General features: G+C 36.7%; 1 protein-coding gene across 1 annotated transcript in view; it reads left to right on the top strand.

The window, feature by feature from the left end:
- Positions 1 to 13,339, top strand: part of LOC140139603 (cAMP and cAMP-inhibited cGMP 3',5'-cyclic phosphodiesterase 10A-like) — a 148,933-nt gene that overhangs the window by 17,723 nt on the left and 117,871 nt on the right. Inside the window, exons 2-3 of the mRNA XM_072161308.1 lie at positions 8,259 to 8,417; positions 9,308 to 10,710. Of these exons, the coding sequence (XP_072017409.1) occupies positions 10,698 to 10,710 (13 nt within the window). The 5' untranslated portion in view covers positions 8,259 to 8,417; positions 9,308 to 10,697. The remainder of the gene's footprint in view (positions 1 to 8,258; positions 8,418 to 9,307; positions 10,711 to 13,339) is intronic.

Raw genomic sequence — 13,339 nt, 5'->3', positions numbered from 1 at the left:
AAGGCATGAGTTTTCATTGTTCAAGTGAAATTTAACCGAATATATCAAATTCAAAATCATTTTAAGGACTTATGAGACAAAAAATATGTTGAATGATTCATCCAAAGTTGTGTGTTACTGTTTATTAGCTTTCTGTGTTACTTTTTAATATTTGAGTGACTATAAGTGAGTTTTTGCCAGTTTTTGCCAGTTTTGCCAGTTTAAACTGGGCAAAAACAGGTTTTTGCCAGTTTTTGCCACCCTTGTCCCTATTTTTGCCGGCAAAAACCGAACCCTGTTACCATGTTTATTAAGTAAACATGTAGTTTTGTTCAGGGGTATATATTTTTACAGAAGGGCTTATTTTTATACCTTAATTTTCAAGAAATGACTTAACATGTTTTTCAGTGGGTGAAAGGGATTTTTTCTTCAAAAAGTGTTTATTTTTTCCCAAACCAAAAAGTAGGAAATTATCAAGTTTATATACTCTTGGTTTTGTTAATCACAAGAACATACTGTCTGAAGTTAGCTCGATGTTTAGCTATGCGAGTGTCAAGCCCCGATGGAGTCCCTATTTGTTCTCATTGAATAATAAATGCTCTGCACATAGTCCCTATTTGTTCTCATTGAATAATTAATGCTCTACACATGTAGGCTTCAACATAAATAGTCCCAAGTTTTGAAATATTTTCTCAAAATATCAAGAGCTGTCTGAAGAACCACTGAACCAATACTAGGCTTGTTTGTACTCATTCTAATGCATTTTTCATGCTGATTCCAAATATTGTCATGAAAATCTTACTATAAATAGGCTAATGTTGTGTGTATGTATCTATGTATGTGGCATATGTAAAAGGCTCCGTCAGTTTCGATCCAAATGTCGCCAAATTCATACGGGAGATCGAGGAATATACGGAAATTGCCTGGACTTTATTTGGTTGAAATCGGTCAAGAATTGGCTGCAAAAACAGTGAAAATATGGGTAAGAACGGGGAATAAGATAAGAAAAACTGCAGCTGGTAGGCAGCGCGTTAAGCGCCAGCGTGCATGTCGCACTACGCCAATGCTTGCTACAGAACGGCGCAGAGCCACGCGACTTTAAGAGCCAGAGACCAGTGGACATGACAATACAGAAAGAAGGAAAAATAAATAAAATATTAAGGACAAAAAGGTACATGGACGGGTCACGGGATTATGATAACGGATGAACACTTCCGCATGTACACGCTATGAGAGGACGTAATAAATACGGGAAAAAGATGTGTGTTGTATAAACAACATGAAGCGGTACTATGAAGAAAAATGAAATTAAAATGACAAAAGAGGTACGAGTAATAGGCCAACAGGTTTTAAGTAACTAAATGAAACGGGAACGAAACAAAGAAGGAAAGAAACTAATCAGGAAATGTACCGGTAAGAAAAAAAAGAAGCTAAAATAATGAGAACAGAATTAAATAAAAAAGCAGCAAATAAAAAAAGAAGGAAATGTAATAAAGAGACAGATTCAGGGCAGTCATAGAGGGGGGTATGGGGGTGTGACACCCCCAATACGCAATTTTGTCGGCAAAATTTGACTGCTGTCGGCAAAACCATGTGACTGTCGGCAAATGTAGTCAAAGGTATGTGTGATTGTCGGCAAATTGTGAGAGCCATATAACAGATTAATCATGTGTTACGTTATTGTGTTGTTGTAACATAATAGAGGTACTGTGAATGGTATAGTAGTTACTAGTTAAAAAAAAAAAAAATTTAAATTTTTTGACTCCTACCCCCCGCAAAATTTGACTGCTGTCGGCAAAACCATGTTTTCTATCTTAGATTGAGGCCTACCATTAAAACAATTTCAACAACTCTTCCTATACCTTTGTACAGGAGCCAACCGTTGTTAAACCGTGATGAACCAACACTTTTACTGTAGCGTATAATGCGAACGCGAGCGAGACTATGCGTTACGCGAGAGCGCGTAAAATTCGTCATGCCTGGAACCTTTGTGCGGTTGCCAGCTTACAAGTTGAATTCAGTATTTTTCAGGTAGCGGCTAAACATTGCCGTTTTATTCTGTAGTTTTATTGCTGATATCAAAAGAGAAATCATCGAAGTTTTTGTAAGGCTGAGTGGCAATGATTAACTGACATTCCTCGTAAAATAATCGTGAATTATACAATATTTAGCTTCTTTTCGTTAGTTGAAAGGATTCAATCATGTTTCACCGTTGTTCATCACCGTTAACAACTCACGGCGGGCGTCTGCGTGGTTTACTTCGCTCAAGTAAACCATGCAGACAGACGCGTCGCATCGTTGTTAAACGGTGATGAACAACGGTGAAACATGATTGAATCCCTAAATGTTTCCAAATTTTGAGTTGCATTGCTGAGAAGCAGAAATGTGTTTCTCAAACAATATAGTGTTGTAATAAACTTGTTAGAAAACTTTGAAGTAATAACTTCATGGACATTTCCTGATCATTTTGCGTATGGTTGAATAATGGTTCATTATCTACCTGGTTGTCTTATACCTCTCGCGGGCACCTGACGAATGTTTGGATTTGAATTGAGACATTCAATGTTACTGACTGCTCTTTGTGCATTGCAGCTTAAATGTGTACATGTATAATCCGGTTGTCATGGTAGTAATGCTCACCAATGTCTCCACTGAATGTTACATGTTGATTTGGAACATTATGATGAACATTGACACTTTTACAATCTATTTTTATTTGATGAATTTTGTGAGTATTAAAGTCATTCCTATCAGCTACAATGTAGTAGTAATCGTTGGTTGCAACATATAGTGGCGTACATAAGTGAAGGACAAAATATGTGTCAGAGCAAAACGTGTTTGAAGGATATGCTACTAATAATGGAGCCGATACTACTACACTGGAGATTATCTCTCATTGTCCATTTGAAATTGAAGTTTAAGGTTCAAACTATCAAGGAATAACTATAGATATCTATAGCTTAATTCTGGTTGTCATGGCAGTAAATGCTCACCAATGTCTCAACTGAATGTTACTTGTTGATTTGGAACATTATGATGAACATTGACACTTTTACAATCTATTTTTATTCGATGAATTTTGTGAGCAAGTCATTCCTATCAGCTACAATGTAGTAGTAATCGTTGGTTGCAACATATAGTGGCGTACGCGCGTGAAAGACAAAATATGTGTATGAGCAAAACGTGTTTAAAGGATATACTATTAATAATGGAGCCGATACTACTCCACTGAATATTATGTCTCATTGTCCATTTGAAATTGAAGTTTAAGGTTCAAACTATTAAACTGTATCAAGGAATAACTATACAGTTGGAGGGCCATTCAACTTTGACGCGCTATTATTAAACTGTACGCTATGAATACGCACACAACGAAAAGTTAAATTTGCTTGATTTGGGTTGCAGTTTTAAAAGCTTCCAAATTTCTCTCTACAACTCCTAATAGCTATATATTTTATATATAATTACAAGAAAGGGTTTCAACATTCCATATATGTTCACAAAAAATACCGTAACTTTGCAAGGAATATGATATGGGCACATAAATACAAATTTTTGTCATGAATTGAGATAAAAGAGTAAGAAAAACTGCGTTATTTTAAAAGTGGTGCGAGTTCATAAATCAGGAATTTGCATATGATTAGAAACATGGCTTATTATCCTCATATTAAAAAATCAAGATTTTTGGTTGGTTAAGACAAAAACCTGCCGGGATGAAAAGGGTATTTTACAAGACGGAAAAATAGTAGGCCATGCGACAACAGCATTGAGAAGGTTCATGCGAGCAGTGTTAAACTGCGCTGCGTATTTCACTGAACGCAGATGAATGGCGCGCTTAGGCGCAACAAAGTCACGCTGCGTGTACTGCGTTCATGGTGTCAAGTCACGCGGTATTGTTATGAAGTTGTTTACTTAATTTTCGCGATGGGCCTAATCTGGGTAACCAATTTAAACTATTATAACAATTTAGAATTTTAAGTTCAAAATTTTGGACAAAGACTAATCGATAGATAAAGGTTGAAATTACTTGTCTGGCTAAAAATTAGAATGATTAAAGCGTTAAGACAGAAAATATCCGGTTAGAAGTCCTTAGCAACGAAAATAAATTTGAAGGTAAAGCAAGCGCAAAAAAATCACGAATTCTAACGACAAAAGTAGACAAAATGGAAATCAAGTAGAGAATTGTGAAGATATTTTCTAATAAAACTTATTTGTTAATTGCCCAAGATGATTGGCTACACATAATACGATACATTTCAAATCGAAATTTTCCGGGAAAAGTAAAAAGCATACCCAAGAGTGCGACGGTCATTTTTGCCAAGGTCGCGTCCGTTAATAATTTGACCTTTAACGGAAAACGCGCATGATGGCCCTCCGACTGTATAGATATCTATAGCTTAATTCTGGTTGTCATGGTAGTAAATGCTCACCAATGAATGTCTCAACTGAATGTTACATGTTGATTTGGAACATTATGATGAACATTGACACTTTTACAATCTATTTTTATTTGATGAATTTTGTGAGTAAGTCATTCCTATCAGATAGATTCCTATCACATAGATTAAAGTGGTGAAAGTACAATCTTTGCTGCTTATGATTGTTGATATCTTCAGCAGACCTTAACCCCTCTACAATTGATTTTTGGAAGCCTATGTTTTAAGACAAATGTCACAGAAAGTTCATGATTTGAGGGATATTTATCTCAAATGTTGACATTTTTGGCTCAGTTTTGCTATTTTTACAGAAAAAAGTAAACCATCTACGGGCCCGGTCAGGAACAGATAACAAAATCTGACTTGATTGCATTACGGCTATCATCAGTACATATCATTTATTATGAACAGATTGTACTTCCTGCAATCTTCAGTAGATAGCATTTATTAAAGGCCCATTCAGTGATTTGCTCATCCGGACGATCGTAAAAATCATCAAAATTCCGATTTTGGTATCTTTGTTATTGTCATAGATGTGCTAACATAGCCTGCAAGTGGTTCAGCCGAAAGCCGTGTATTTACGACAAAATAAGACATTTTACACAAATCTGTAATTTAGATACTGACAGTATCTAAATTAGCTACATGTATTTGAAAGCTTTTGAATGGGGCTTCAACTTTTGTCAGTACTGCTGTTTTCTTTGTTTTTCTTCATTTCAAAAATACCAAATGACAACTTGAATGACTTATCCTTCACTTTTAAGCAATTTATAAACAATTTTAATTTTTTTTACACTTGCACTGGGATCACTGAATGGGTCGTTAAGAACAGATTGTACACTATTTGTTGCATACATGTATGGCTTTGGTTTATACCAACTCAGAGGATAAAATCCAGATCCAGATAGATTACTGCTATCTTCAGTAGATAGCATTTAATTGAAACATATAGTTAAACCTTTGATGCATAGAAATTATTGCTGTCATCGGTAGATAACAGTTATTAGGACCAGCATTACTGCTATCATCAGCCAACAATACTGTCATCAGCAATACTACAGTAGATATCATTTGTTATGAACAGATTGTACTGCATATTTTGCTGCTATCGTCAGTAGATAGCATTTATATTGAGAACAGATTATACACTATGCCACATACATGTATAGCTTTGGTTTATACCAACTCAGAGGATAAAGTCCAGATCCTTACTGCTATCTTCAGTAGATAGCATTTAATTGAAATAATTATGGTTTAACCTTTGCTGCATAGAGATTATTGCTGTCATCGGTAGATATACGTATAGCAGTTATTATGATCAACATTACTGCTAACAAACATCAGTAAAAAAAAACTATAAAGATATCATATGTCATGAACAGATTGTACTGCATTATAGTCCCTGCATATGGTAATTATTTGCTGCTATTTTCAGTAGATAGCATTTATTAAGAACAGATTGTACACTGTTTGCTACATACATGTATGCGCCTTGGCGTTGATGTAAGCATCATGTCATAACAGTATTGTCTAATTGCCAAAGAGGGCGCTTTTCACTTGCACAATTTTTTTTGAGACAGGCTGTACTTCTGGTAATTGCGCACACACAGTAGTACAAAATGATTTTTAAAAAAAAATTTTCGACCCCTTAAAATTCTCATTGAACCTCTTAAATTTGGGTTTTGCCAGAAAAAATTAATAAGGTTTTAAAATTTTCAGCTCGCGCTATCCCTGCCTGTCACGGAGGTCACATGTAACTTGCAGAAACTCAAGTGGCTACTCTCTTCTCAATAATTTATTGTGATTGACGTCAAATGAAAATATTCCTTGAAAGTTGTTTAAATAAAATATATATGCCAGAGTGGTTTTCAAAAAACAATAAATAATCTACCTTTTTTTTAAATTTCTTGTTTTTGGTGCCTTCTTTATGCTACGGAGTGAATGATTATACATGTATCATGCATTGGGGCTATTTTGTTTAAAATACACTCCACTGTGGAAGACATGACCTTAATCTGCCACACAAGGAGTGTGAATTTCAAATGGGGTTTCCTGAATGGGTGATGCCATTTGAAACTTGAAAATTGGGAGTTTAAGGTCATGTCTTCCATAGGGGGTGTAGTGATTTCAACTGCAATAGCCTATGGTAAACTGACACCATGTTTGCTGACTGCTGAGATCACAGATATCAATGTGTTAAATAATTGATATTCAATTTGTATTCTATCTACACATGATCTATTTGCACTTCAAGTTGAAGCTGAATGGCTTTAGAATTTGATTTGATGATTTCTGTCCTTTTGAGGTTTAAAGCCATATTGTAACATTTCTTTAAAAATAGATTTGTATTTATTTTCCATAAAATGTTAGCTTTTACCGTCAGATATATCCCCTTTTAATTTTGAGCCGAACAAGTGAGGTAAAGCAAAGAAAATTGGAATTTACTACAAGCGCTATTATTTGTTACTCTGGCGGTTGTAATACGGTACGATCCTCTGGCGTGTGTGCGTGGGGGTGTGTGTCCCGCACGGCGTGTACGTAGTATGTGTTATGAACATCGCATACGCATTTTTGAATGTTTTTGAAGCAAGTGGCAGCCTGTTGCAAAAGGAAACCATGGCTGTTCAACATATGTATTCGCTGTCGTAGTGCATGTTAGTAACCATTGGTTACTGCTCCAAGCCTGGGGTCATACACCTGTTCCGAATTTTGATATGCCATAGGCTTTGTGTTGTGATCATTTCGATCAGTGGTTCGTAACAAAGAAAGCGTGATCCAGTTGACCTAGCAACGGTCTAACGTACACTACGACAGCGAATACTGGTTATCTTGAGTCTCTGAAATTCCCCTATAGTAACTGGATTCCTTGCCCCTATAATATACATAACTTTTGTAACCCAGTGTGTTATTATTTTTTGAGAAAACAGCAAAAATGGACACAAATTTATGAAGGGGTGTAGTACCACCTTAACGAACAGCGCACATCCAGATTTTGCAATGGTTACTATTGATGCTGCTTATTTCTATCAAAACCAGAATTAATAGTAAAATAAAAAAAATAATAAAAAATGTAGATATTTATATAGCGCTTTATGCCGTAAACAGCCTCAAAGCGCTTTACATTTATTCCGCCGTTATTAGAATATGTCGGAACCACGTTTGCTGCCTGCAAATGGCGCAGGGTTCTTCAGTACAACGACTGTGACTACCCCTAACAGCTTCCCATTGCACCTGGGTGGGGTGAAGCAAGCGAGACAAAGCACCTTGCCCAAGGGCGCAACACGGTGGCGGATGGGGACTCGAACCCACGCACGTAAAGCAAGCTCTCAGATTATGAGTCCAAGGCCGTAACCACTGAGCCACCATGCCCTCACTGGTATTGGACAATATCATTACATGCAATAGTCTACTGTAGTAGACTATTTCAATTTATCATCCATTAATCCCTCTGACCATGGAAAATCCACCAATCCTGTACTGATCCAACAGCAAGCTATCCATGGGAAAATGGGCAGGGCAGTCACTGGGAATGTGTTGTGTTTTATGAATGGAATTCAATGCATTTTGAAATCATTAATAGAGTATGACATATAAACTTTAAAAAAAAAAAAATGGGGGGTGGGATTATACTCGAGCGTGGGACTATACTCGGACGAATACGGTAATTGATATTTCAGAAAAAGATGAAACAAATTTGGACCCATTGTCTTTAAATGATTCAGAGTTTAGCTCTGTTTTTGCTTCTGTTTATATGATTTTAAGATTATCTTCAGTGAAATAAGCAATATCATCTCTTTCTTTTTTGTTTTCTTATTTTTTTTTCTATTTCTATTTTCTTTCCAGGATGCTCTCATGGCTGAGTTGTAAATGTGTAGGCCTATGTGTACTAGCTTACGAGCGGAAAAGTCACTCAAGTCTCATCAATCAATGATTTAAGGGGTGAATAATACACCAGGAAACATCCATCGCAGGAGAGATGTGACAGACGTGCCTACACGCAAGGTATAGACTTGTTTACATCCTGTTTTTATATTTTTATATTTTCCTTTCTTTGTTTGTTTGTTTGTTTGTTTGTTTGTTTCTTTCTTTCTTTCTTTGTTTCTTTCTTTCTTTCTTTCTTTCTTTCTTTCTTTCTTTCTTTCTTTCTTTCTTTCTTTCTTTCTTTCTTTCTTTCTTTCTTTCTTTCTTTCTTTCTTGTCTTATATTTGTCTTGTATTTCTTTTCTTTTCTCTGTTCTCTTTTCTTTTCTCTCTTTTCTCTCTTTTGTATTTTCTCTTTTCTCTCCTCTCCTCTCCTCTCCTGATCCTCTCCTCTCCTCTCATCTCATCTCATCTCATCTCATCTCATCTCATCTCATCTCATCTCATCTCATCTCATCAAGAATCACAAAACCTTAAGATAAGTGTACACTGCAGTTTTTTTAGTAAAGAGGTTGTATAGTTCTGGATTTTTAGTCCCATGTTCCATTTTTTTGCATTTCTTGCATTTTTGCTCCTTGTTTGTGCACCTGTATCTCAATTTCATTATTGCCGACTTTGGTTCGATTGGATTAGATTGTGTCACATAAAACTATAATGCACTCTAGAAATCTATATTACCAGTTTTTAAAAGGTTGAAAAAGAGCTACCATATCCATTGTGACATTTAGGTTTTCTTGTCGTCGTATTAAAATGGGATGGATTGTATTACAAATTTAATGGGTCAGACACAGTTACCAAGTAAGTGTTGTTTACGTTAATGCAGTTTTCCTGTCTTCTTTATTACAGATACTCATTCACCAAGTAATCAAACTAAACCAAGTTAGTTATAAAATAACCCAAGTTAGTTATAAACTAAGTTGCCTAGTAAGTATTGTTTACGTTAATGCAGTTTTCCTGTCTTCTTTATTACAGATACTCATTCACCAAGTAATCAAACTAAACCAAGTTAGTTGTGAACTAAACCAAGTTAGTTGTGAACTAAACCAAGTTAGTTATTAACTAAACCAAGTGATAGTCACCTGCTAAGAGAAAAAATGGTGAGAGTTTGACAACGATCTGTATATATTGGATTGGGACAAGTGTGACAACAATCTGTGTATATTGGATTGGGATTCATTAAGCACCTCATGAATATTCATTAATGATGTCATGAATATTCAAATGCATATATTGGATATGCAGTGAACATCCAATTTTCATCAGGATAGCTGTGAGCTTTTACGAGAAAAGGAGTATGGAAATGATTTTGTGTGCAATGTGTTATTTTGGTACTTTGCAAATATTGAAATAATTTGATCTACAAGTGAGGAAAACGGTTCCAGAACAGTAAACATTGGCTTGTAACATCAACATAGTAATTCAAAAGCCAAATTTATAACGGGAATTTACAGAAGTCAGTTTATCTGTTGGCTCTTAATCTGTTAAGTAAGTGGATGGAAGCGGATTGGTGACCAATGCAAATTGAGATTCATTTGGTAATCATTGGCTGTATAAGAAGATTCCTTTAGTGGAATTCGGACAATACTATGAAAACAAAAACAGGAAGCCTTTATGAGCACAAAATAAATTTAACAATCAGCAGGTTACTGGGTGGTTTGCAAGCAGGTACCTGGCTGTGTAGATAATAACCTGATAAAAAAAAAACCCAGGGAACTGGAAACGTCACATTAACAGTTGCTGTTCAGCTGTGTTGTGACAGGTGCTAAAGTGGTGGCAATGTCGTCTGCAAACTTTTTCACTGAAAGTACATGACCGCCGGGATTTTATTTGTCGTTTGTGAATCGTGGTGAAATGAAACGCAAATCAAGTTTGTTGATGTACTAATGAAGTAATCGGTTGATGAAGACGCTTTGATTGTACAGACACCTGTATACTTCTGTATTGTTTTTCTCTTCTCAAAATGGAGATTTGAAAGGATTGGTTATGTTATAGTTAAACGTTATGAATAAGGACAAGGATTTGACAGTTGCCGCATTGGCTACCTACCTGCCGCAGTTGCATTGTTAACAGGTTGCCTGCCACACTGGAAATACACAGACTAAGTCGTACATCGATGAAGTATAAACAAAAACCGGTTGTGCGGGAACCCGTCATGACTAGTCCAGCCGCGCGCCAAACAGGCGCAAGTCGGAAACTCCCGCCGTTAGCGGGCGCCTCACGCCAAAGTCCTCAAAATGCTGCCAAAGGATCTTCGATTTACCTCTCCGAAGCCCTGTTGGGTCAAAGACTTATGCGTCCGTGGAGGCGCTGGTGGACGATTTAAGTTTGAGGGACAAGTTATCATCAACGTAATTATGACAGGATGATGGTAAAAGGTAGGTTGACTGCTTGGGCTATTCTAGTTGAAATCCTTACACCCCTATGGAAGACATGACCTTAATCTTCCACACAGGGAGTGTGAATTTCAAATGGGGTTACCTGATGAATGGGTGACTCCATTTGAAATCTACACCCCCTGTGTGGGAGATTAAGGTTGTGTCTTCAATAGGGGGTGTATGGATTTCAACTGGAATTGCCCATTGTGCTTGACTTTCTAGCTCAGTGTAAATTGTCTGTTTGTTTGTCTATAGGTGTGTGACCTGATTTAGAGCATCATTCCCCAGTGGCGTTGCTGCCGGGGACAGGGGGGCAATTGCCCCCCCTTGGCAAACATTGCCTATTTGGGCCCGACCTAGTGCAAGAAAAAAGAGGAAAAAGGAGGGAGAGAGAGACGAGAGAGAGGGAGAGGAGGGCAGAGAGATGGGGAATCCATACGATATGCAATACCATACGATTATTATCAATAAGCCTGGCAAAAAGTGTCTATTTGGGGCCCCCCAAGTGCAGGGAAATTTGGTGGGTTTGGGCCCCGCCCCATACAGGCTTCCCCTGAAAAAATCCCAGCTACGCCGCTGTCATTCCCCATACCCCATCAAATTTCAGATTTTGGTGTCAGTTGAAAGCCAATTGTTTTCATAAATTCGGTTAAACTTGGGCTGTTTTACGTTCAGCTTGTATCAACAAACACATGGTAGTTAGTGGTTATCTCCCTTGAGAAAATCATGTACTCTTCTATGGAACGGTGTGGGTCAGTGATACACATTTTTTGCTTATAGAATCCAGACCGCTGTCCAGAGCAATTGAACTTAAACAGTAGAAGAAGTGATGTAACAGGATTAATTGCCATGTTGTGATAGATGAAAATAATTTGTGACATGATCAAGGGGAATGAGTCACATGTCGACCCTGGTCAAAAATGAGTTTTAGATGTTTTTCTAAAGAAGACATTTAGAGCTTTCAGAAACTGAAAACCCCATGTTGTTACGACTTTTCTTTACGAAGTTACGTCGATTTATCAATCGCTGAAAAAATAGAAAACAAAAGAATTTTAACACTTTCTTTGCCAATATCTCAAAATCAATGATAGCAACATCCGACTCATTTCCCTTGATCATGTCACATTGTTGAATGTATTGCCTTGCACTATAAGTAGGCCGCACTCATCACCTGTCATGTCTGCGTATGTATGCAATCATAGATTTGAATACAATACGGCGGTGTGTCCTGAACTCGCGTGCCCTTAGCGTTACATGACAAATATTATGAATTTTTACACCAACCGGGTTTCTAATTAGATTATCTCGACAATCATCAACCCTAAACTAGCAAAAGTATACATTTTTGGAAAGCTGAAGGCATCAGCAATTACATTTCAACTCATTATACAGGGTGACCTGCAAGTTATACAGGGTGGAATAAAAAATATTTTGATAAAAAATGGGTCACTCAATGCATTGCTTATTACCAACTTACAGTAATAAACTGGAAGTAAACAACATTTATTTGGTTAGAGGAAATGGAGAGCCAACTGACTTCGGAAGAAACCAAAATCACAGCTGTTTGGTAATCTCGGAATATAGGGTGTCCCAAAGTATGTTCGATTATTTTACAATTCGACATATTTTGAACCTAAACATTTTCCCCCTAACCCATACAGAAAAAATATGTCCATATTTAGATTCCTCGTCAAATTTCCCTTCAGAAAATCTATACTTTGACTATGATAAGTAATTAAAAAAATTTTTACAGTAATTAACTTTCAGATTTTGAAGACATCTGCATTACTTACTTGTGTTTAATATGACAACGGGTAGTTTTGTATGGAAAAGTTTGTATTTTCTACACTAAACCAATCATAAATGATTAAAAACAATTAGTAGAATTGTTTAGCTGTAAGGCTGTGAGTCGTTTAGATCCGAATCCAATTTACAGCCTTTACAGAAGCAGATTACGCACTAAAAATACCAATCCCATAGAGTTCGTGTGTACCACATCCCCCACCATCACATCCCCCACCACCGCAGGCGCCATCCTGCCCAATCTGAATTCTATGAAGCACAGTGTCAGTATTAAAAAAGTTCAAGTATTTCTTTTTACGGGGTTGAAAGTGCATTTTATTTAGCTATAAAATGAGACCACAAGCATGACAATAACTTCTTGCTTGACAGAGATATCATCATTTGTTTTGAGTCGACTTTGGCAAAATGTAACGTCACCACCTTTTTTTGGTGGCGAGCTCAAGACACACGACCATACCGCTCTTTTCGTACATGGATTCTGCATAATGTGAAAATTCCATAGAATTACGATCCAGGTCTTTATGCCTATTTGATAATCAGTGCTGCGATGCAGAGTTGTAACGTACGTCTAGTGCAGGGCAATACATTCAAAAATAGTTTTCACCTATGATAATTAATCCTTTCACATTACTACTACAGAGAATAAGAATATTTGGGTGATGAGCACTTTTTTGCTACACAAAATTAATTCTGGAAATCTAACATTGATCAGTTCATAAATATTGAAAAAAACAAATTCAGTGTCTTCAAAGTGTATTTTGAATCAATCGGAGATCAAGCTGTGCATGTTAATGTGTCTATGTGGTCAACTCGGACAAATGGCCCT

Source organism: Amphiura filiformis, chromosome 18 (assembly GCF_039555335.1).
Source record: "Amphiura filiformis chromosome 18, Afil_fr2py, whole genome shotgun sequence".
NCBI classification, from domain to species: Eukaryota; Metazoa; Echinodermata; class Ophiuroidea; order Amphilepidida; family Amphiuridae; genus Amphiura; species Amphiura filiformis.
The sequence above is the reverse complement of the archived record's forward strand: the minus strand, read 5'-3'. Positions and strand labels throughout refer to the sequence as shown.